The 24,359-nt window shown below is 35.6% G+C and overlaps 1 protein-coding gene across 1 annotated transcript in view; it reads right to left on the bottom strand.

Annotated features, from left to right (window-relative positions):
* LOC113081303 (phospholipid-transporting ATPase IB-like) overlaps positions 1-24,296 on the bottom strand; it is a gene marked incomplete at its 5' end in the record, with an annotated part of 33,089 nt that extends 8,793 nt beyond the window's left edge. Inside the window, 21 exons of the mRNA XM_026253379.1 lie at positions 1,417-1,478; positions 1,586-1,664; positions 2,166-2,288; positions 3,313-3,387; positions 4,932-5,042; positions 5,244-5,427; positions 8,337-8,509; positions 16,117-16,181; positions 17,497-17,635; positions 21,056-21,195; positions 21,292-21,376; positions 21,603-21,672; positions 21,751-21,800; positions 21,885-21,967; positions 22,792-22,897; positions 23,007-23,082; positions 23,208-23,252; positions 23,403-23,491; positions 23,580-23,657; positions 23,789-23,916; positions 24,110-24,296. Of these exons, the coding sequence (XP_026109164.1) occupies positions 1,417-1,478; positions 1,586-1,664; positions 2,166-2,288; positions 3,313-3,387; positions 4,932-5,042; positions 5,244-5,427; positions 8,337-8,509; positions 16,117-16,181; positions 17,497-17,635; positions 21,056-21,195; positions 21,292-21,376; positions 21,603-21,672; positions 21,751-21,800; positions 21,885-21,967; positions 22,792-22,897; positions 23,007-23,082; positions 23,208-23,252; positions 23,403-23,491; positions 23,580-23,657; positions 23,789-23,916; positions 24,110-24,296 (2,148 nt within the window). The remainder of the gene's footprint in view (positions 1-1,416; positions 1,479-1,585; positions 1,665-2,165; positions 2,289-3,312; positions 3,388-4,931; positions 5,043-5,243; positions 5,428-8,336; positions 8,510-16,116; positions 16,182-17,496; positions 17,636-21,055; positions 21,196-21,291; positions 21,377-21,602; positions 21,673-21,750; positions 21,801-21,884; positions 21,968-22,791; positions 22,898-23,006; positions 23,083-23,207; positions 23,253-23,402; positions 23,492-23,579; positions 23,658-23,788; positions 23,917-24,109) is intronic.
* Positions 24,297-24,359: the final 63 nt, after the last annotated feature.

The raw sequence follows: 24,359 nt of genomic DNA on the forward strand, positions 1-24,359 counted from the left end.
ACTGATTGGCTAGTGGCGAGGGAACTGTAGTGATTTAGATGCTGAAATCGTGGAATGAAAGATGTTGCACTCTGTATTAAATGTGAATAGGAAAATATACTGTGAAATTATGAGACACATCTTAGCGTCAAACATGCAGCACGATCAGCATAGTCTGATTCAGGAAATGAATGAAGACCCTTTTGAACTTATTACAATTCAGTCAAAAGATTTAAGACTCAAAGACATGATCGGTGTAACAAATTACCCCCCCCCCCCCAAAAAAAAAATCTGACTTTATACAAAATTGCAGTTTTATCTTGCACTGCTGTATCTCTAAAACACAGCTTGTGTAACTAAACCACCGACTTTAAGGCAATGTTTGGACTTCAAATTGCTTGGTACGGATCAGGATCATGAGATTTTTGTGCAGTAAAAAGTTATTTTTTAAATGCTGGTTTATGTACATATGCAGACGGATATCTTACAGTTGGTTGGCATTTTGTGCAATTTTTAAAGGCTTGTGTGCAATAAGAATTGTGCTTTTAAGGCAGGGTGTCAAAAATGTGTCTGCGCACTGTTCCATTGTGTTGCACTCCATCCAGGTTTTAACCACAAGAACATGGCCTATGTGAACAACCCATAAAAAAATCTGTGTGATTGGTGTGAGGTCTTATTTTATAATCCAGCCCTACTATACAGGGTTTTCATGTAGGCTGATTATTCATGTAGCTCAGGTATTCCCAAACTTTTTTTTGTGAGATTTTAAGACAGTTCTGTGATGTTGGTTAATGTTCAAATGACACATGCGGGTAAAAAAGTAAAATTTCCTTATAGTAAGAGTTTTACTTAATTTTATATATATATATATATATATATATATATATATATATATATATAAACGCAAACAAATAAAACATCTTTTTTTGGAGGGAACACTAAAGCTATCTTCAACATTAGACAGCCTTCAAACCAGTCCATTATGAAAATATGTATTTTTCACATCCCTAAATGAATAGGTAATACTACTTTTAGTTTTAGTTAAAAAAAAAGAAAAAAAGAAAAGAACATTAAATTAATAATTTTTTTAGTTAAGGCCACAAAAACTGATACAGAATATGAATTTAAGAGGCCAGAATTCCAAGAAAAATTTCAGAAAAAAAAAAACCATTCCAAGCATTTAAAGCAATAAATAAGTTAAATGACTTGAAATGCAGAATTTCAGTCGTAAACTGCCCACAAATGCCAAAGGTGAGCGGTCTTGTCGATTCTCATCATTCACAAAAATGTTTTCTTTTTCGAAAAGAGACATTAACAAGTTTACAGTGTAAACACTGGCGGCCAACGAATGGAATAACAGCACTAGCAAGGAAATAATGTGTGACCTCTCACTGGCAGGGAACTACGGAGCAGTAAATGCCACCGCTGACAACTCACCGTGTAGACGATGTTCCCCACGAACAGGTAGTCGACGCTGTTGCCGTTGTCAAAGGGAGTGTCTGAAGAAACAAAACGGGTGATGAAAGATACTCAGCGGCTCACACACTCAAGCTGGAGAGGTCTACACGTGTGTGTGTGTGTGTGTGTGAGTGCTTGTGATAGTTACCGTGCTCCAGAACTTTGAGTGGAAACCAGAAGAGAATAATGGAGTGAATGAGAGCATTTATACAGTGACCCCAAAAGACCTGGAAAAAGAGAAAGAGGCAATGAAAGAGAGAGGAAGGGGGGGACAGAAAGCAGGAACGGGAGAAGGGGAGAGTCAGTCAAGACATACTGATGCCAAGATACACACAGCCCACACAAACAGTTTCTCTGCAATTGCACAGCCAGCGCAATGTCCCCCAGATCACCCCAAACACACACACAAACACTGATCCTCGGCTATAAATGAATGACTGTCTTATTTCAGCTTATGAATCTCATTATTATCTGGGTGGAAGCAGAGCTGTTTCTTGCACTCCTGTTTATCTACAGTGAAGTCCCATTCAAACAACACGCTGACGTTTCTAACCACATCAGACTGGGATAATCAATTATAACACAGGATGTAAGCTAGCGTGATGATCATAATAACAGTCCGACACTCACTGCAGACAGATTTATAAGTCTCCAGGTATTTGTTGTGTCAGTATGAGTAATTTGTGATTGAAATGGCGCATTTGTATAGGCTACCGAAATCTTGGTACCTTAGTGTTAAACCCTTCTGCGTTCTGTGTGATGCGGTACAGCTGAGGGAAGCGTAGCATGTTCTGCTGACTGCACGGCCGGTCAACTATCCCCAGTGTGAAAGGAGGAAGAGCAGTAAAGATCTGAAAAACAGATGAACATTCTCGAGCGTTACAGTGTGTTATACAGTATGTATCTAAACCAAAGCACAAACAAAATAAAAGCTGAACTGAAGTATTCTGATTGGAATAGAATAGCATGTCATACACTAGTGGTAGACAAATATGTGTTTTTCAATTTCTGATGTAAATAGAAAAGGTAAAGTCAGGAAAACTGTACACTACTGTTCAAAATTTAGATTTAAAAAATATATATATACTTTTTATTTAGCAAGGACACATTGAATTGTTTAAAAGTGAGAGTGACGACTTATAAAGACGTATAAAAGATCTCCATTTTAAATACATATTGTATTAATTTTTTATTATATTCTGTTTAAGAATAATAATAATAAAAAAATCACTAAATAATAAATGTTTCTTAAACAGGAAATCAGAATGATTTCTGAAGGATCATGTGACACTGAAGACTGGAGTAATGATGCTGAAAATTCAGCTTTGCGTCACAGGAATAAATTATGATTTAAAATATAATTAAACAGAAAACAGTCATTTTAAACTGTAATAATATTTTACAATATTACTGTATTTGAATTATGTAAATGAAGCCCTGCCGTGCAAAAGAGACTTATTTTTGGTGCATTCAATTTATTCACACAACATTAAATGCTTAAAAGCCCAAAAGTACATCATTGCTCTTTTGTTGTTTTTGATTGCTTCCTTTGTCCTCACTTGAAAGTCGCTTTGGATAAAAGTGTATGCTAAATGACTAAATGTAACATTAACAAGAAAACTAATTGCCAAGTGGCCACATTTATCTGCGGATAAATTAAAAAAGGCCAAAGATTGGCTGATATCTTTTTGATCTATCACTGTTAATTATCTAACATCTTGGATGAACGTTTTCACCAAATTTGCAACAATGCATTCTGGCATTGTCTTCTCTTTAAATGATACATTTGATGCCACCAAAGCCTTATCAGGAGGACCACATAATGTTTGACCACAGAATGTTAAACTATAAAGAGAGAGACAGACACACACATACCACATTGTACAGGCCAATGCACCAACGTTCAAACAGGATCTGTCCAGAGAAACCGTTTACAAACGCAAACCAAAGCTGAGGGAAAAAAAAAGATGAAAGTGTGTTACAAAACAGAAGTGAAGATAAACAATTCTGCAAAGAGAGGGCACAAAAAAAAGATGAGTAACATGGAAACCCTCGAGCAAAATACTTTCAGACAACATCAAACTCAAGGCAAAGGTCAATTCATACAAACAAAAGCCTACACACACACGCTCATACACATGTCCACTTGCTGTCCATCCCCCACAATGTCTCCGCTATGAAGACAAAGACAAGTCTGTGAACTTTGACCTTTAAAGCTCTTCTTTGCTGGAAGCTAATCCCCGTTAAGACCCCCAAAATGCCCCTCTCCCCCAAACACGGACAGATGTGCATGGACAATCGCATTCTACAAATATAGAGACATCTAAACATTTAACCTTTACCCAGCTCTAACCGTAACAAACACACACACATAACACACACTCCAACACACAGGCCTTGGGCGAATGAGGGGGGCATGTTTCTGCACCTGCTGCCATTTTAAGGTTGTGGCACAGCTGACAAATGCTCCAGCGTGCAGAACGGTGACCCTGCCAGTAAAGCTCGCACTCTACCTAGCGCACACACACACACACACTCACACTTACACAGCTCTCGAATGACAGTGTGTATCTGGTATGCAGTTTTTTGAACTGGAAGGTCCCAGGCACTATAGATAGGGGTCAGCGGCTCTTTGTCTGTGCCTCTGTGTGTGTGTGTGTGTGTGTGAGATGGAAAGCAGAGACTAGAGGGGGCATCTCATTTATCACTGTCAAACACTTCCATAAACAGCTGCAAGCAGTCTACTTAATGTACACAAGGGTGTCTGTGTGAAAAAAAGCCAAGAAAAAGGAGAGAGAAAAAAACATTGTGGGCATGTTTGTTTGTGTGTGTGTGTGTGTGTGTGTGTGTGTGTGTGGATAAGGGCTAATTTTGATGACTCCCTTTAAAAAGTGATCTATCTGTAAGTAAAGCACATTCCATGTTGTTTAAAGAAAAAGTTTGCCCAGAAATAAATGAAAAATAAACTTGACCTCACATCATCCCAAACTCGTGTGACTTTCTTGAATTGTATTGTTTGTATTTATAACACTGTATTCTATATAGAAAATGAAAAAATAAAAATAAATAAATAAATAAAGGGGTGCAGAAGAAAATATATACATTTTCTAAAATATATTTGAAAATAAATATAGGTAAAATACATTCAAATACAAAATAATAATAAAATAAAATTATATATAGTCATTCTAAAGCTTTGTGCGATAAATGTACATTTTCTGAAAACGCTGCCCTCCACTGCTGCTATCAACTCTCACAACAAAACACATACCAGGAGATTTCTGAATCATTAATGTCAGACTTGGCACTATTTAGTCAGTTTGTTGCTTTTCAGACATGAAACCCACTGTCTAACATCTCCTTTTTTGTTTTAAAGAATAAAGAAAACCATACAGGTTGGCAACATGAAGACAGATGATGGCAGAATTGTCATCTTTATATGATCTACCTCTTTTAAAGTCTCACGACCACTTGATTGCGATTATCGTACACACCTCTATGATGTACAGGACCACATTCTTGTAGAAGCAGTACAGGATACATTTGGTGACCCGGTTGTAACTCCAAGCCCCGTGAACCAGTAACAGCTTCTCCAGGTATGAGAACTAAAGAGAGAAGAATTAAGTTTGCCGCAGGAACACATGTGAACCATTACTGCAGGAGCAGCTACCCGGATACAACAGCGCTGTGGGCAGAAGACTGCTGTGTGCTGTGTGTTGTGGTAGTGTAATTATGTTTTTAAAGATGAGATGTGTGTGTATGTGTGTGTGTGATTAATGAATTACATGAGTGTGCTTGTCTCAGACCTGGGCTATAGAGTAGTCAGATGAGTTGGTGGCTTGCATGCCCTCGTTCCCGCTGATGCCCACTCCCACATGTGCCGTCTGGATCATCCCCACATCGTTGGCTCCGTCTCCGATAGCCAGCGTGATGGCCTTCACGTGCTTCTTCACCATGTCCACAATCTCTGACTTCTGCAGTGGGGACACCCTGAAAGAAAAACAAGACAAATGTTACATCGAAGTACTATAAAACTTCTCAATTATGCTTTATAATGTGTCTATGATGACTGAATCTGTTCATTAAAGTGACAACATCATCAGACAGCAACAGAGAAGTGTGAAAGATGACCGAGAGGTTTGGTGTCAGGAACAATTTAGACCACAATTTGATTTCATTGGCTGAAATAACTTTTAATGGGTACTCTATGCAGTGCCTGATTAGAAATGTTTCAAAAATGTATTTGATATCAACAACACACTAAGTCCAGAAGACATCTAATCATGATACTTCACTGAAACAGAAAGCACAATAAAATCTCCCTTGGAAGGTGTTGGATGTGATTTCCAAGAAAAATGAATGATCACAGACCGACATTAACATTAATTCATTTAGCAGCTGAAGATACCCGACAAATGAGAAATGCTGCAACAAATACTTAACCATTAGGAGATGTAACATTAGTGCTGCACATATAAAGTTTCGAAAAAATTGGCCAGAAATGTGCAAGCTAGTAAAGACCTATGATGACTCTAATAGCATGGGCATGGTATACTCACAAAAATTTTAAATTGAAAAGACAAATCCCCCCCCAAAGCGCTTTCTCTTGTCATTTTGTTGATCGATTCCACCCTTTTCCCACAATAACTCTATACCTCCCAAAATCACAGTGAGCCGGAGGGGAGATCAGAGGCAGTAGGCAGATGAAAGGCTGGCTAATGTTCTTCATGGTGGAACTGAGCAGAAAATAAGAAGCTAAAGCAGCTCTTTAAATAAACAGAATGTGAACTCAGGAAACCAAGGATGGAGCGCACACATGCAAACTTTCTCTTCAACACACACACTTGTGCTACTCTCTGCTGGTTGTCTGTGGATTTGAGTGGTTCGGGATAGTGTGGGGGGGTTCTGCAAGGGTTGGTTCAGTCGGTTTGTAGTGCCTTGGAGACCACAGTCAGGGCTTCATGCAACAGCAAGTCAATTACTCCCTCTCACACATGGAAACACATTTTATTATCGAATCAGAACGGTCTGCAACTTGCAGCATGCTTATTTATATTCAGATTTACATTTACAGTATTGAACAATGTGATGTGAATGACTGCATTGTCTGTGTGTGAGTGGATAATGACAGTAAGTGAGTCATTAGTTTGACATTTGCACAGAGCTCAGTATATTACATTACCTCTGCACAGCCTCTCTGTTCTGGGAGCCAAGCGCTTATTTTCACCAGTTATTTAGTCACCCAGGGCAAGACATAACCTTTCATAAGGACACACACACATGCACATCCACGCAGCGTAAACTCCCTCATTTTGAGAGGTTTTTTTGGGGGTGGAGTTTATACACACACACACACACACACTGTTCAGTGGTAATGCCTGAATGTATACCCCAAAAACCCCAGAGAAGTTCTCTTTTATATCTTAAAAGTTTCTCCCAGACAACAATGCAATTATATGATAAGCAGACTGAGACTTGAATTATGAATTTATTACTTATTTTCTTTTTAAATCCATCTCAACTCAGTATTTCTAATCAAATTAGATTAATCTAGATTAATGTTATACCTCTACATTCTTATTAACTAAATTAACTTTTACTATAACTACATTTTTCCTGTATGTAGCTAAAGATGTAAGGAAAAAATTATAACAAATATAATTATAAAATACACAGTTTATTGTAAATATATAAAGAATATTTTTATATTACCAACTATTTAAAAAACAGTATGTTGTGTATTAATTATAAGAATAATTACATTACTGAATAGATAGATATTTCTATCTACATACACAAGAGATTTATTTATTTATTTGTAAATAAATAAATAAAATAAATGATGAAAGTCAGTTTCTCCACTGAATAAAAATAAAAAAGGTAATTACTACTCTTTCTCTCACAATTATTTTTTGCCCCGCAACTGTGAGTTTACATTTTGCAATATATATATATATATATATATATATATATATATATATATAAACTCGTAATTGCGAGATATAAAGTAAGAATTGTGAAACAAACACCCAATTTTAAAACAAAAATAACCTCTCAGTTCTGAGAAAAAACTTTCAGTTCTGAGATATAAATTCAGAATTGCGAGATACAAACTCACAATTCCAACTTTTTTTTTTTCAGAATTGCGAGTTTATATCTTGCAACTGTGACTTTTTTTCTATCTTGCAATTCTGACTTTCTAAAATGCAACTCTGAGTTATAAAGTCAGAAATACAAGATATAAATTTGCTATTTATTTCTTGGACTTTTTCCTCAGAATTGTGAGATATAAACTCGTAATTCTGAGTTTTCCCCTTAGAATTGGACTTTATAACTCAGTTTATATCCCAGAATTCTGAGAAAAAAAGTATGCAAGCCCATTTACGTCACTGAATAGAAACTAAAAAAGTTTATTGTGATTTTTTATCTTACAATTCTGATAAAAATTTTTTCTCAGAACTACATAATATAAACACACAATAAACACAGACAGAGAAAAAAGTCAGAATTGTGATATAAAAAGTCGCAATAACCTCTTTAGTTTTTATTCAGTGGCGTAAATGGGCTTTCATAAATAAATAACAATATTATCAACTACTACCAAAATCAGTAGATCAATAGATAGATCAACTGATAGATACAAATAAAACAATAATTAAATATAAAAAGTATATGTACACACACCTAAAAAAAAAAAAACATATATTTTTTATATCCAAATTTCTACACACACACACTCACACACACTCACACTCTCACACACACTATCATATCGTGAGTGAGATTATACAGCCATGTCTCTGCTGACTGTATTTGTATTTCTCCAAGTGAACTGACATAAATAACATTAGTGTGTATATAAATGTAAATTTTTGTGTGTTTCGGTCTATATACAGTACCTGCAGCAGATGACGGCCTTGCAGGACAGCGCGAGGTCGAGGAAGGACTGACGCACTTCGAAAGAGAGGGCGTATTTGAGCGTCTGCCCATCTATGATGAGCGCTAACTCATTCTCCTTCCTCAGACTGTCACCCAGCGAGGAGCAATGAGCTGTTAGTGTGGCCCTGGTTGCCTAGGGGGCAAGAAAGGGAGAAAATGTATGACCCCACACACTATAAACCCATAAATACACATATAACAACACATTTGTCAGTTTTACAGTTTAATTTCTATACCATGTCTATTGCTACATAAAACCACTTCAATACTTTCCTGAGAAACATTCCAGCACACATTTATTTCCCTAACAGTACATTTCACACACTTCTCACGCACACACATGGATCACACACACATATCAGAGCAAGAGCGTAATGCCAAAGGAAGTTGAAGGGGATGTTTTAAGTGGTGTCATTGGGGCTGTTAGCGCCACAATCTCACACACACACACACACACACACACCTGTTACACATCATCCTGTCACCCGAGACACTCTAAGCCCTTAAAGGACACAAAAAGCATGAACTGTTGGCCAAAAAGAACTTTATATGGCCAGAGAGAAAGAAAAATATGATAAAGTAAGGAGGAAGGAAAAGAATGAAATGCCAGCTAGTTAGCATTTTATAAAAATAAAAAAAGACAACCATGTCCATATTAAGATAAGAAGTCAAACGTGTGTTTGCAATGAATGCATATATGAGCCAAAAAGACATGGAGAGATAAAAAGAGAAGATGAAATATGTGCGTGCGTGTTTATTGAATTGTGGTTGCAGGCAGTTTCTGATTGAGATCTTGATAATGGGACAGAGTCACTAATAGAGAAAACAAACATCCTTCAATCTGTAATGAGAACCATGTGGACGACACAGCATGCAACGAGGCACGGCGTTGGTGGCCACACACACACACACAAACATACATGGACACAGCTGTTGAAGTCTCTGTCAGCGCTATGACAGCCTACGTGTAACACAGTGGATGAATTCACTCCATACTGCCGACTCGAATCAATATCTTGCTGAAACTATCGCTCTACTCCAAAACTTGGCGAGCTGCCTATTCAAGTAGCATTTTAGGGCATAAAATGTGTGCTTTTACCCAGAATGCATTGTGCTGTACTTGTAAATGGAGCTCAGTTGTACCGGATATGCACCATGTAGTGTATTTCAAATCTTAAAAGGTATGTTTTTTAAAGGGATAGTTCACCTTACTGGTCCCCACTGACTTCCATGCATGAAAAAAAAAACATACAGTACAGACCAAAAGTTTGGAAACATTACTATTTTTAATGTTTTTGAAAGAAGTCTCTTCTGCTCATTAAGCCTGCATTTATTTGATCAAAAATACAGAAAAAACAGTAATATTGTGAAATATTATTACAACTTAAAATAATAGTTTTCTATTTGAATATACTTTTTAAAAAAATTATTCCTGTGATGAAAAGCTGAATTTTCAGCATCATTACTCCAGCCTTCAGTGTCACATGTAACATCCAGTCGATCACATGATCATTTAGAAATCAGTCTAATATTCTGATTTATTATGAGTGTTGGAAACAGTTATGCTGTCTAATATATTTGATGAATAAAAGATTAAAAAGAACTGCATTTATTCAAAATAAAAAAACAAATTAATAATAATATATATTATAATATATTTCTTTACTATCACTTTTTATCAATTTAACACATCCTTGCTGAATAAAAGTATTGATTTTATTTAAAAAGAAGAAAGAAAAAATATAACTGATCCCAAATTACTGACCAGTAGTGTATATTGTTATTACAAAATATAAAAATATATATTTTAAAAACATCGCTTTTTTTTTTTTTTTTTTTTTTACTTTTTATTCATCAAAGTATCCTAAAAAAGTATCACTTGTTCTGAAAAAATATTAAGCAGCAGAACTGTTTCCAACTTTGATAATGAATCATCATATTCGAATGATTTCTAAAGGATCATGTTATAATGATCCTAAAAATTCAGCTTTGCATCACAGAAATAAATGATAATTTAAAGTATAATAAATTTAAAAACAATTATTTAAAATAGTAATAATATATCACAATATAAATAAAAATTCTGTATTTTTGATCAAATAAATGCAGGCTTGATTAGCAGAAGAAACTTCTTTCAAAAACATTAAAATAGTAATGTTTCCAAACTTTTGGTCTGTACTGTATGCAAGTCAGTGAGGACCAAAAAGTGAACTATCCCTTTAAGAACCACATGCAGATGATAAAAGAATATATATATATATATATATATATATATAGGAAATACATAAAAGGCCACTTAAGTGTACTTTCCTAACTTAACACACTTAAGAACACTTAATTATTGTTTTAATATTGTTTTATCATGCTTTGAAGTACACTTAATTTGATTCACTTATAATTCAATAATCAATAATCATAAAGTAAATATTAATTAATGTACTGAATTGCAGTGCCATCATCACAAATGTGTAATTACAAATATATTTAAATACATGACAGGTAAGTTTCACCAGAATTACATTAGGGTTTATTTTAGTTTACCATAAATGCTTTCAATCAATAGATATTTAATATAAACAATAGAAACAGAAAGTTTAAATAAATTTAAACAATTTTATTTTATTTCTAAATAACATTCATGTCTCAAAATATTACATTCAGTTTACACTCAGTTTAAGTATATTATTTTACAGTAAACTAAGCATATTAATAACAAAGTACTCCTTATAAAAGTATGTGTACTTTTTCTTTCAACACCGAAATATTGCTAAAAAACAGCCCATACTAATTTTATTTATTATCTGCCTGTATTTGTATTCTTGTGATTATTGAATTGTTAGCTTAGGAACATAATAAGGACTAATATCAAACTCTATTGAAACTAGTCACAAGTTGAGACTCCTTTGTTTCTGGAAAACGGTTTATAGCAGAACTGAGATCAGCCATCAAGATTCCTGAGTAACTAGAGCTCATCTCCTCTCCTCAGCTCAACCCAAACATGTTTAGCCTGTTAATGTGTGTGTGTGTGTGTGTTTATCTTTTCTTTCAGGAATTCCTGTTTGCATTCACCTTTCCCGGGAAAACATGAAGGAAAGAAAAACAGAAACGTAATGGAAGAATTAAGACTCATTTTAGATCAAGGGAGTGCTGAAAGTCAAAGCATTAGTGTTTGTGTGTGTGTCTTGGTGTATAAACATTGGCCTGAGAAACCTGCTACTGTTAATTCACTACCAACTAATTTTCCCAGTTTATTATTAAAGACAGCTCTTTCTTTTCCGCTCTCTCTCCATTAGACTCTCACGGCTGATTCGATTTAGTATTAACTCCTGAACTTCAGACAGGATGCATCAATGTGTCTCTCTCCAGGATGTGAGTTTATAAATCTGGCACTAACAGGACTGTTTGCATATCTTATTTATTTAACAATTAAATGACCACATTAATGATCTCTGAAATGTTTGTGTACGAGCGGGTGCGCAGGTTTGAGTAAGTGTGAGTAATTAGCTTTGCGTTGCAGTTAACATCGTAATACTCCTACACAGAGGTGCTAATAAGCCGGAAGAACGTGCCAGTCAAACCTCTCGCTTTCACGCCTGCCAGCACAGTGTCCATGGGGACCGCTAACAGTCACCAAACCTTAATCCCAGGACAAACAACACACTGAACTCAGAATTCATCCTGCATTACTCCAGACATAGTTTCACTAACGATAACCATGCAATTACTTAAGAAAAGCAAAAACAAACTTATAAATTCATAGGACTAGAAAATACTGTACTAAGAAAACATACATTAACACTAAAACAGTTAACACCTACTACTTACATTGTAACTACACCATTCTGGAGGCAAAAAGAATTGACAGTAGTGGTTTTTGTTTTTATAAAATGGTAAAATTTTACAATAAGTGTTTGTTTGCAAAAAAATGTAATTCATAAAATATATATTAAAATTGATACTATAATAAAAAATAGTATGTGTGTATGGTTCATTGGTTGTTACCGATACCAAATAATTTAAAAAATGTTGGTCCCACTTTATATTAGGTGGCCTTAACTACTATGTACTTACATAAAAAAATAAGTACAATGTACTTATTGTGTTCATATTGTATTGTAAAACACTTTTGCTGCTATTGAGGTGGGATGGGGTAAGGTTAGGGAGAGGGTTGGAGGTATGGGTAAGTTTAAGGGTGGGTTAAGGTGTAAAGTATGGGTCGACAGTGTAATTATAAACGTAATTACAGAAATTAAATACAGATGTAATTACACGTAGTTTTTTTAAAATAAAAGTACAATGTAAAAACATGTATGTACACAATAAGTACATTGTACTAAATTATTAATTAAAATGTAAGTACATAAAAGTTAAGGCCACTTAATATAAAGTGGGTCCAAAATTTTTACTGAAATGATTCATATTTAAAACTGTTACCACTAAAATATATTTTAAAAGCAACAAATTAATTGCAAATATTTTATTGTATTTTAGATGTTTTATCGGTGGGTATTTTTTGATGCGTTTAAAGGTGTGAAATGGCAATCAAATATCTAAAATTAAAACCATAAAAATATAAAACTTAGTTTTACATACAAACATTAGTCTAATTGTTATTTATTAAAATTAACAAAAGATTAAACCATTACTAAAAATATCTATGGGTTTAACACAATGGGTTTAACTGAAGAAAAAAAAAGAAGTGGGATTCCTTATAGTATGCAAGATGGTACTAGTATCTCCCAAAAGATGAGAGATGCAAGTGTGTTGGGTGTGTTCAGATGATGATGAGTTTTAAAGAGCTATTTGATTGACAGAGTGGGATGACTGGACAGAGACTATTGGACAGCTGCTGGTGATGCACAGACGATCATTCTCACTCTGTAATTTCTACTGAGACCCTGATGAGACACTCTAGAGAAAACTAGTGTGCTACCCATTAAGGACTCATTTGGACTCCAGACTTCCCTTATTTGGGATGTGCATTACATTTTTCTATGTCATTCCCTGACAGATATCAGAAGTGAATGCATTTCAGGATCCAAGCTAAATGTTATTTTCTGTACGTCTTTGTGCTGGGAACTGAATAGAGTACATGTTCTCACAAACACACGTACATTTATAGAAAACACCACTGTACAAGCGCACACTAACTCACAAACGGACACACACACTGCAGCTTTGTTGTGTTCTCAGGTTCCTGCGAAAAGGATCTTATCAGATTTATATTTAAAATAGAGAGAAAGGCCCCTTTGGTGTTACATATCACAGATCACATTCTCCATTCATAGAGAAATCTCTCTTTCACACACACGCACACACACACACAAGTGAGTGAGTGAATGAATGAGACTTTAAGGCGAACATGACAGGTCACCTTATCTGTTCAATGGCAGTCTACCAGCAAGATAGTTCATAAACTGAGGTCTCTCTCTCTCTCCCTCTCTCTTTCTCTCACACACACAAGCAGAAAGGTTCATGACTTATGTTTAAAAAAAAATCCCGTCACAAGGCTTTTGACTTGGAATACAGTTCACCTGTGTGATACCTGGCCCCCAAACAGAGAAATCTCGATCACATGTCAGTCGTCTTGTGCATGTGCTGACCTCAGTACTGTGTATAGTATTTGTATTACACAAAGAGAACGGCAAAGAGGAGCACAAACTGTGTGTATATGATTAATGACGACTACAGTGAGCGTGTTTGTGTAAGTCATGTAATACAGGCAGTGTGACGGCTAACTTGGAACGCAGCCTATCAGAAAGATCATACAGACTGTTGTGTGTGTATGTGTGTCTGGGAAAGTAAGAGCAAATATGTGTGGGACATGATAAGAATATGTGCAAAGCAGAAAAAATGTTTGGGTAAGAATGCCTCTGTGTGTGTTACAAGGACACCAGCTGTCTGAATTGGACCGTGTGTGTGTGTGTCAAAGTAGAGTGACAGATGGAACTTGTCACAGAGTCTGAGTCAAAAGCCATCATGTTTACCCAGGAGGCTTTGCTGGCAGAATTTGTTTTGACGAGATTGAGCGCCAAAAGGAGATCGCGTTACTCCTAACCCCACACACACACTTACGCTCGAACACACTCTAATGCACACACTTTTCCTGTAAATTTGGGAGCCGCTGACAGACGGAGGAGGAGTTGTGTGACAGGAGAGACAGAGAAAATCGACCAATCACACCATCAACAATGATCAACTTATTTGTGCATTATATAGATGACAGACAGATAGAAAGGAAGAAGACATGAAGGAGTGTGATGTGTTGGCCCAACTGTGCTTTACACGAAACGGCAGCTGACACACACACACACACACACACACACACTCCATATCTTCCACACAAACCCACAGCTGTGACATTAGGCTCACCCCAGCCATGTCTGAGGTATTGTGGGTTATTTTAAGAGCTTGGTAAGATAAGAAAGAATTCTTTTGGAGATTTTAACTGAGGCTAAAGCTGTCCATCTCCACAAAATGCCAGTCTTTTACGATGCTTTTTTTTTACTAGCTGCATAATATGTATAAATAAAAGGCCATTAAACACTCAGTCAATAAATCACACGTGGTTGGACAATTTTCATAAGCACAATATTGATTACTGCCAATGGCGGCCCATTAGAGGCAGAACAAAAACAACAATATAATTTATTAATTGCCATCCACTGCAACCACAAAAACCTGTTGCCAGGCCGTAGGCTTCAGTTTGAGCCAATTAGGCCTGTTCACACCAAGTACGAATTTTTGCCACAATTTTTTTTTTGCACATGCAAAAATGCTTCTCATCTGAAAATTATTCTGTGGGTTTGATATAAGCAATTCGATGCTAACAAAGGGGCATCAATACCCTTTAGCTATAATTATATTTACAGCATAGCATGGCCTCTTAAAGTCTGTATCCAACAACAATAACTATCCGATTCATCTGAACATACTGTTGTAGTTTCAGACACAATAACTGTAAACATAATGGTCCAAAAATTTAGCAACAGTATTTTTACAAACCATTATCAATGTTTCATTCTAAACAGGCAAATGTCTGAAAAAAAGAATGAATCCTGCTGATTCCCAGGAGCCTTTGATTTCAGTACACAGTTCGGTCTGTGTGTGTGTGTGTGTGTGTGTGTGTGTGTGTGTGTGTGTGTGTGTGTGTGTGTGTGTGTGTGTGTGTGAGAGAGAGAGATGCTCTGCTGTCTGGCCAACTGTTCTCAGAGATCTAAGGCTTTACAAGCTCCCTTTTATGACTATCTTTGCCTGGAAGTAATTAACCTTGTGTGTGTGAGAAAAATAGAGAAGTCGACGAAGTACAGAGTACTTATAAAAAAAAATAAGGAAAACATTATTAAAGAGACGCAATAAAATTGATAGCTATTATAATTCACCTTTTAAAACTGGAATGATGAAGCATTTCTACTTTAAAATCATTCTAGAGAACAAAAACATTCCTCTAATTGAAAAATCACCTGTGTGCGCTTTTCGGCTCTTTCTAATGTGCTTTTATGTCATAAACTATATAAGAGTGTGTGTTCTGCTCATATGTGTGTCCATACGATCCATCACGCTTTCATCATGTTCTCAATGATGACACCAGACACCTTAATTACCTTCACCTGTACGAGAACAAAGACAAACACTTCCCTCACCTGTCCACACCCAGTGTCCTCCAGAGACAGCCTATGAAACACTCACCAACACACACACACACACACACACATATATAAAAACACAATATGTACTCACATCCAGGGAATCTTCATTGACGATGATGAGGGACATGCCATGTGACACCAGCCTACAGGAGTAACCTGAGATGCAGTGGAGAGTTACAGTAAAGGCGTTACACAAAGCCACACATACACACCCCAACAACAACTTAACCTTATTGTATATCTGTCATTACCCACTATCTGCTGTCCACTGGTTTATCTCCAGTCTCACCCAATTTATTCTGAGCTGTCTGTCCGCAGCGCCTGCCTGACTGCCTGTCTGTCTGTCCTTCTCTGATTTCCTTAGTCTAGGAGTCTTGTGTGTTTCCAATCAGTGTCTGCTTGATATTGTATTCTGTTGTGCAATTGTACTTCCTTGTCAGCCTACTTTAAAGCTGCTCTCTGTGATGTATTATGAAATTACAATGCAAATAAGTATTTTAGCTTAAAAATATTATGTCCTATAGAATTAAAAAAAAATACATGATCTTTGAAATAATTAAGTTTATGCTTACCTAGGCTGCATTTATTTGAACAAAACTACAGTGAAAACAGTCATTTTGTTACAAATATTACAATCTAAAATAATCATTTTCTGTTATAATAAAACATTTTTTTATTGCTCTAAGAGCAAAGGTGAAATTTCAACAGCTAATATCAAATCTGAAAATGGTTAAAATGTATCACACTTTCCATGAAAAAAATAAATAACAATAACAATAACAATTACAATTACAATTAACAATATATATATGTGTTTGTGTGTGTGTGTGTTAAATAATTTAACAGTTTTTAAATCTTTTAAATTGTCATAATTTTTACTGTAGATTTCCAAACTTTTGACTAGTAATATAACAAAAACAAAAACAACAACAACAAAAAAATGCATAGAATAAAATCTCTTAGCATACAAATAACAAGTTGCAAAATATACATATTTGTAGTGCTTGCCTATTTTTGCATGTGTAAAATTAAAAACAAAGGTTCATATACCAGTTTTACACACCTGTTTCTGAACAGGTGTTCATTTATGTAATCCATGTTTAAAAAAAAAAACCATTTGCTTGTCTGGTTTAATTGGTTTATGTGGCCTCCCTGTCCAGCTGACAAATGCACAAAAGCCCTCTTAAACCAGCAAAATTGACCAACAGGTTTTTCAGCACGATGACCCAATGATGCATTATATGTGCACAGGAATAAATGTTGAATATTAACCAAATACTTCACCCTGGTTGCAGACATAATCATCTGATGTCAAATCAACAATAGCAAAACCATGTTGTAATCAGTTATGGATTTCTACATTAGTTAGAAGTCTGACTACAAGTGCTGTTCTTATTGACTACATGCTAATACAAACTCAAACAATGGCACGACTTTGTGGAATAAATATATAACCATGTATGTCACACACCAATATTGATGGCCGTCTCCTGCTTGTCTCCGGTCAGAACCCAGATCTTGATATCGGCTTTCATGAGTGTTGCTATGGTTTCCGGGACTCCCGCTTGCAGTCGGTCTTCTATCGCAGTGGCACCCAGCAACAGCAAGTTCTGTGTGTGACAAAGAGATGAAAATACATAAATAAAGAGAGGAAGCTGGGAGAAGAAAAATAAATAAATACATATATATATATACATATATATATACATACGTATATATATATACGTATATATATATATATATATATATATATATATATATATATATATATATATATATATATATATATATATATATAAATAAACTTTACAAATCAAAATGCTAACAACACCACAAAATTGAATTGAACAATATTAATTTAACCAAATGTATAAAAATAATATAGTGAAATGATCAATATCATCTTGTTGTTGGGAAATATACCATACCATACCATACCATACATATAATTGCATGTTGATGGCTAATTTATAGTGTAAAGTTATATGTATTTTGAAAAATACAATAAAATAAAATTACAGCATTTTACTTAATCCTTAAAACAAATTATAATATATGTATATATACACATAAATGTATAAAAAAGTGATTTAAACTGATCATTAAAAAAAAAAATATATATATATATATCACTTTAAATTTATAATTCTACATCCTGTTCTTTAACTTAAAAAACAACTGGATTATGATGCTAGTGTGTTATGTGTGGTTTACTAGGAAGTTACTTTAATGACCTTATGTCTTTATTATATTCTGGTTTTCTAGATATGATTTGTACCCCTTCTTTAATGCCATTCTATGTGATTTTTCTTATTTTATTCTCCACTGGCAAAAATTATAAACCTGATTTCTTGACAGTAATAGCACCCCCTTCTTCAAAAATAGCACAATTTGAAGTATCATTCATGTTTTGAAAACTTCAAACCAAAGCTGAAAGCACCACTAAACACAGCCTCACACAGAAGCACACAGAAACTCAGCTAATACAGGCAATCTAAGACCTCAACATTTTTCACACCTTCTCCTCTCCATCTTTCACCATGCCTTATCCATTTCTTTTTAATAATTCCTCTCTCCCTCTGTGAGAGTATGCGTATGTGGGGAGATATATGAGGAGTTTTTGGTGTATTTATGTGTGTGTGCAGAGGTAACACAGTAGTGTTGTTGACTGGTTTTATGGGGCTCTTGGCAGACTGGTGCAGGTAATTATCCTCGCTGTGGTATACCAACCCCTCCTCAGACTACTAATCTGGGCCAGAGCCCTGAAAAGCACAAAAAACCCAACAAACTGGATTTTCACTGTGTCCTGGGGCTCAGATCTCTGATCAGTACTTTCAAAGTTTTGCAGTATTGTCTAATCCGTCCTGACGAGGAGGCAGTTAGTCTATAGCTTGTAACGGTTAATGAGAGCTCAACAGAGCACCACCTTATGCACAAATCTGAGTTCACAAGTGTGAAAATGTAATGTTACAGTGCCACCTTTTGACCAGTCAAAGCACTGCATCTGGAGCACAGCCATGTGCAAAAGATGCTAGTCTCAGCACCAGACTCTCTCATGTATAATGAACATAACACATTTTTATATTTATATATATATATATTTATAATTTACAAGATTTCATATTTATATCAAAAATATAAAATCTTTTGTTTTTGTTTAATGTAAAAATCATAGAATTCCTGTCACTTCACTCATGCACCTAGTGATTTTTGCAAGACATCAATATGTGAACGTATTGGCATAATTTCAATCAGTTTTCCATCCACACTGACAACCATTCTTATTACTATGCCATTAGTATAGCAACGAATGCAGATATTCACAGGTGCATCTCCAAAAAATAGAATATCATGAAAAAGTTTTTTATATATGTATTTTAGATTCATTACATGTAAAGTAAAACATTTCAAAAGTTTTTTGTTTTCATTTAGATGATAAGCGCTTACAACTAATCAAAGTCAAAATTCCAGTATCTCAAAATATTTCCTAAGATCAATAATAAAAAAAAATATTTGCAAAACAGAAAAGTTCAAGTTCTTTAAAGTATGTTAATTTATGCACTCAATACTTGGTCGCGGCTCCTTTAGCAGAAATGACAGCTTCAGTGAGGTGAGGCATGTAGCGAGCAGCCTGTGTCTCTGCCGTAGCACTATTGAGTCTTCAGCTCGTCTGTATTGTTGGATCAACTGTTTCTCATCTTTCTCTTGAAAATATCCCATAGATTCCATATGGGGTTCAGGTCAGGCACGTTGGCTGATCATGGTCAGCAAACCACTTGGAAGTGGTTTTGGCACTGTGGGCAGGTGCTAAAGTCCTAATGGAAAAGGAAATTTAGCATCTCCTCCAAAAAGCTTGTCACCAGATAAAGTGCTCCAAAATCTCCTGGTAGAGGGCTGCATTGACTATGGACTTGATAAAACACAATGGACCAACACCAGCAGACGTCACGACACCCCAAATCATCGATGACTACGGAAACTTTACATTGGACTTCAAGCAGCTTGGATTATGTGCCTCTCCATTCTTCAGATGCTTTTATCTAAAGCGACTTACAGTGCATTCAGGCTAACATTTTTTTCAATACATGTGTTCCCTGGGAATCGAACCCACAACCTTGTGCTGCCATCGCAATGCTCTACCACTTGAGCCACAGGAACAAATGAAATGCAAACTGTACTTTTATCTGAAAAGAGGACTTTGAACCACTGAGCAACATTTCAGTTATTTTTCTCCTTACCCCAGGTAAGATGCTCCTGACATTGTTTCAGAAGTGGCTTGGTAGCAATTTTCCTGAAGACGTCTGAGCATGGTGACTCTTGATGCACTGACTCCAGCTTCAGTCCATTCCTTGTGAAGCTCTCCCAAGTGTTTGTATCGCCTTTGCTTGACAGTATTCTCAAGCTTGCAGTCATCCCGGTTGCCTGTGCACCTTTTCCTACCCAATTTCTTCCGTCCAGTCAACTTTGCATTTATTATGCTTCGATACAGCACTCTGTGAACAGCCACCCCTTTCAGTAATGACCTTCTGTGACTTTCCCTCTTTGCGGAGGGTGTCAATGACTTCTATAACCACTGCCAAGTCAGCAGTCTTCCCCATTATTGTGGTTTCAAAAAACAAGAGATACCCAGACTTTGTACTGTATGGATGGTCATTTAATGAATCTCAAATGTAAATATTATCATATTTTGAGATACTGTAAGCTCTAATCATCAAAATTAAAACAAACAAAAAATTTTTTTTTAAATATTTTACTTAACATGTAATAAATATAGCATATATGAAAGTAATTACTATAAAAAAAATAATGCACCTGTAGATGTGTGCAAATGAACAATACATCCTTTAGCACACCTGTTATATCCATTTTCAAATCTAAACTTTGTGTAAAAAAAAAGTGGTTATTTATGTGAACCAGAACTGTAGTAAAAGTCTGGTTTGGTCAAAGTAAAGACACACTGACCCTTGAATAATACCTTTCCTAACCCTTGATTACATGTAATAGTGACATGCATGGCATAGATTCCATACCTTCTCTATGAGTTCGTAGCATTCCTCCAGTTTCTGTGCTCGGTCCTTTAGCACAGTGCTGACACGATTGTACTCCTTCAGCCATTCCCGATATGCACCCTCCTCGAGGTCCACATATGCGAAACAAAGTGTCCGCAGCCCTACACATGCAAACAAACACAAACTAAAAGTTAATCTAAAGAGAAGATAAAATGTTAATTAACCTTCAAACGATAACATATTAAAAAACTCTTCACCTTCGGTGGCAAACTGCTCCAGATGGACCACAGTCAGGTCCTTATACTGTGATGCCTCATTCAGACGCTCAAAAATCACATTGTCCTGTAATACAAGCATAACATCACTAGACTACAATGGCTTGTGCCATACCCATACTGAGAATTTTTTTAATAAAATCAGCTGTCATCACAAAAATAAATTACAATTTTAAATTGTAATAATATTTTACAACATCAATGTTTTACTGTATTTTTGATCTAACAGACACTTTTAAATAGTAGTTTCCATTCTGTCTCTATGCTAATTATGTGGCTTGTGTGACACGCACCGCTCCCTTGCAATAAAGTCGAAGCTTTCCCGTAGGTGTTCTGACAATCACTGACATCCGTTTGCGATTGCTGCAAAAAAGGCACAGGCATTGAAACACAACGTACTGGGTATTTCGGATGTAGTGAGAGCTCACAGCTGGTTCCTACCTGGAAAATTCCAGTACATTCAGAAGCTCATATGTCTGCTCTTTTCCTCTCTTGAGAAACAAACACAAGAAATGTACACATTAACCATACACAAGTTTTGGTTCATCATTAATGGCAAGAATACACATACTAACCGCTTCTATGATGACTGAATGTGGGGTTCGTGCCGTAAATACAAAGCCCAGACTTTTGGCACCTTTAACCAGTGCTCCTTCATCTGAAAACACAAGATTATGCAAATATAATTTAAAAGCCCCCAAGGCTAAAGAAATCCAGTAAAAACGGTTACATCATGAAATATTATTACAGATTAAAATAACAGATTTCTATGTTAATACATTTTAAAATGTAATTTATTCCTGTTATGTCAAATGCTGAAGCATCATTACTTCCAGTCTTCAGTGTCACACGATTCTTCAGAAATCATTTTAATACGTGGAATTGCTGCTCAAGAAACATTTCTTATTATTACTGGTGTTGTGATAATATTTTTATTTTTTTTTGGAAACTGTGATACATTATTTCTAGGATACTTTGACGAATAGAAAGTTCAAAGAAAGCATTTATTTGAATGTTTTTTACATTATAAATATTTTAGAAATAAATACTTTGTCAATTTAATGCATCCATACTGACTCCAACTTTTGAAAGATAGTATGTATAATAAAATAAACAAATTAATATGAATTATTTATATTAAATATTACATTAATTAATTGATATTAGTACATTTCTTTCAAAAAATAAATTCTAACTTAAAACTTAAATAAATCATTAAATAAATCATAAATTTGTTTTGCACAAATGCAAAACTTTACACTGCTAAACATGGAAAAGGAGTTTTAGGTTTCTTCCCTGTTCGAATCCACAGCACTATGGGCTATAACTTTGTTAAATGAAAGTCAAATTGAATGTTTATCGTGTCAATGGTGTTTATTTATATAATTTTTATTATATGAAACTGTTTTAAGTGTGACAATTAACTGGTTAACTCAAATCAGATCAGACATATATTTAGAAACCAACGAGAAGGTTGTGTACCTGGTGAGGAAGCCTGGAAGATAATTTGGTTTCCTTCTCGCTCAGGAACAACAGTATGACAAACAGCCATCATGGTCAAAAACTCACAAATCTGTGGAGATGTAGGCTATAGAGAAAAGAAAGAAGCAGATTTTAACGATTACCATACATAATTCACAAGAAACTGTTTTGATATCCAAGCTACGACAGAATAATAACAGCTATAAAGCTCTTACGTGATTCTTCTCAATGTTCTGGATAAGAGCAGGATCATCAAACTCAGTGGAATTATGACTTGTAGAGGGAAGGTGACTGCAAAATACAACAGATTTAATTAGATGTAATGGACAACATAACGTAATAATGCACATTATCTTCTTAGTCCTGCGTAATATCCGTTTTGGTACATGACAGAGATAGAATCAGCAGCATCTGACCTGAAGTCCTCCATGGATCGATCGCAGTCCAGGTCTGGGAAATGCCTGGAGACAGCATTATAGATCAGTGTCCACTCACACAAATATAAACAAAAAGTAACCGATCAATGCACACTAATAGAGCCAGAACGATGCAAAGCACAAAGATAATGCGAGTGTATTGATGGAACGAAAGCAAAGGAACACTACAATTACCCGTATGTAATTCCAGCTATCGTGCACTTCTTAAAATGCATGATGTTGCAGGTAAGAGTGCCGGTCTTATCTGAAAACAGATATTTTACCTGAAAAAGAAAGAGACAGTGAATAAGATGTACGGGAGTTGAGGTACATCTAAATTTGTGAAAGATAATGGGAGGAGCTTCTCCTCACTTGGCCGAGTTCTTCATTCAGATTGGACGTTCGGGCCATAGCAGGAGTGTCCGTCTCGGCGTAATACATCTCAACATCCTGTAAACATGCATGAAGAACAAAGCACTTATTCACAGAGAATCATGGTTTCGGCAAAGAAATACTGTTTTTTAACACTGTGATCAATTGATACCAATGAAATTGGTGATTAATGTTCATTATTATTTTACCCAGTTGATGAAGAGAGCCTGTGTGAATTTGACCACTTCTAGTGTGACCAGGAGGCTGATGGGAATCAGGTTGTTATAGAGGATGATGAAGGTTAGCAGATTGTACCAGAAGTTCAGAGATATGTCACCTGGATACACAACCACATATTTGTTATATATTATATATTATAACCACATAGCTTATTTAATAAAGGCTAACATATGCAAAATTAATTAAAGTATTGCTTTTTGTCTTGGTAAGCGCTGTTAAGTGAACAGGTACAGTAAATATTCTAATCCATATATCTGAAAGTGTACTGTAGTTTTCCCAGTGGGTTTCACCTGCACGGGAAAGGTACCAGCAAGCCTCATCTGTGTGCTGTTTGTTCCATATAGCGGCACCGATGGAGCTGACCAGCGCCATGACCAGGAGAATCCCGAACAGAACCAGAATCTGCATGTTTGTCACACGCTCCACATTAGAGCGCTTCAGTGGAGCTTTAGTGGAATTCTGAAGGATGGAAACATTATATTAATGCTCAAAAACAAATTGCACGCACACTACTGTTCAAATTTGTGGTCAGTAGGATTT

The sequence above is a fragment of the Carassius auratus genome, unplaced genomic scaffold (assembly GCF_003368295.1).
Source record: "Carassius auratus strain Wakin unplaced genomic scaffold, ASM336829v1 scaf_tig00033718, whole genome shotgun sequence".
Taxonomy (NCBI): Eukaryota; Metazoa; Chordata; class Actinopteri; order Cypriniformes; family Cyprinidae; genus Carassius; species Carassius auratus.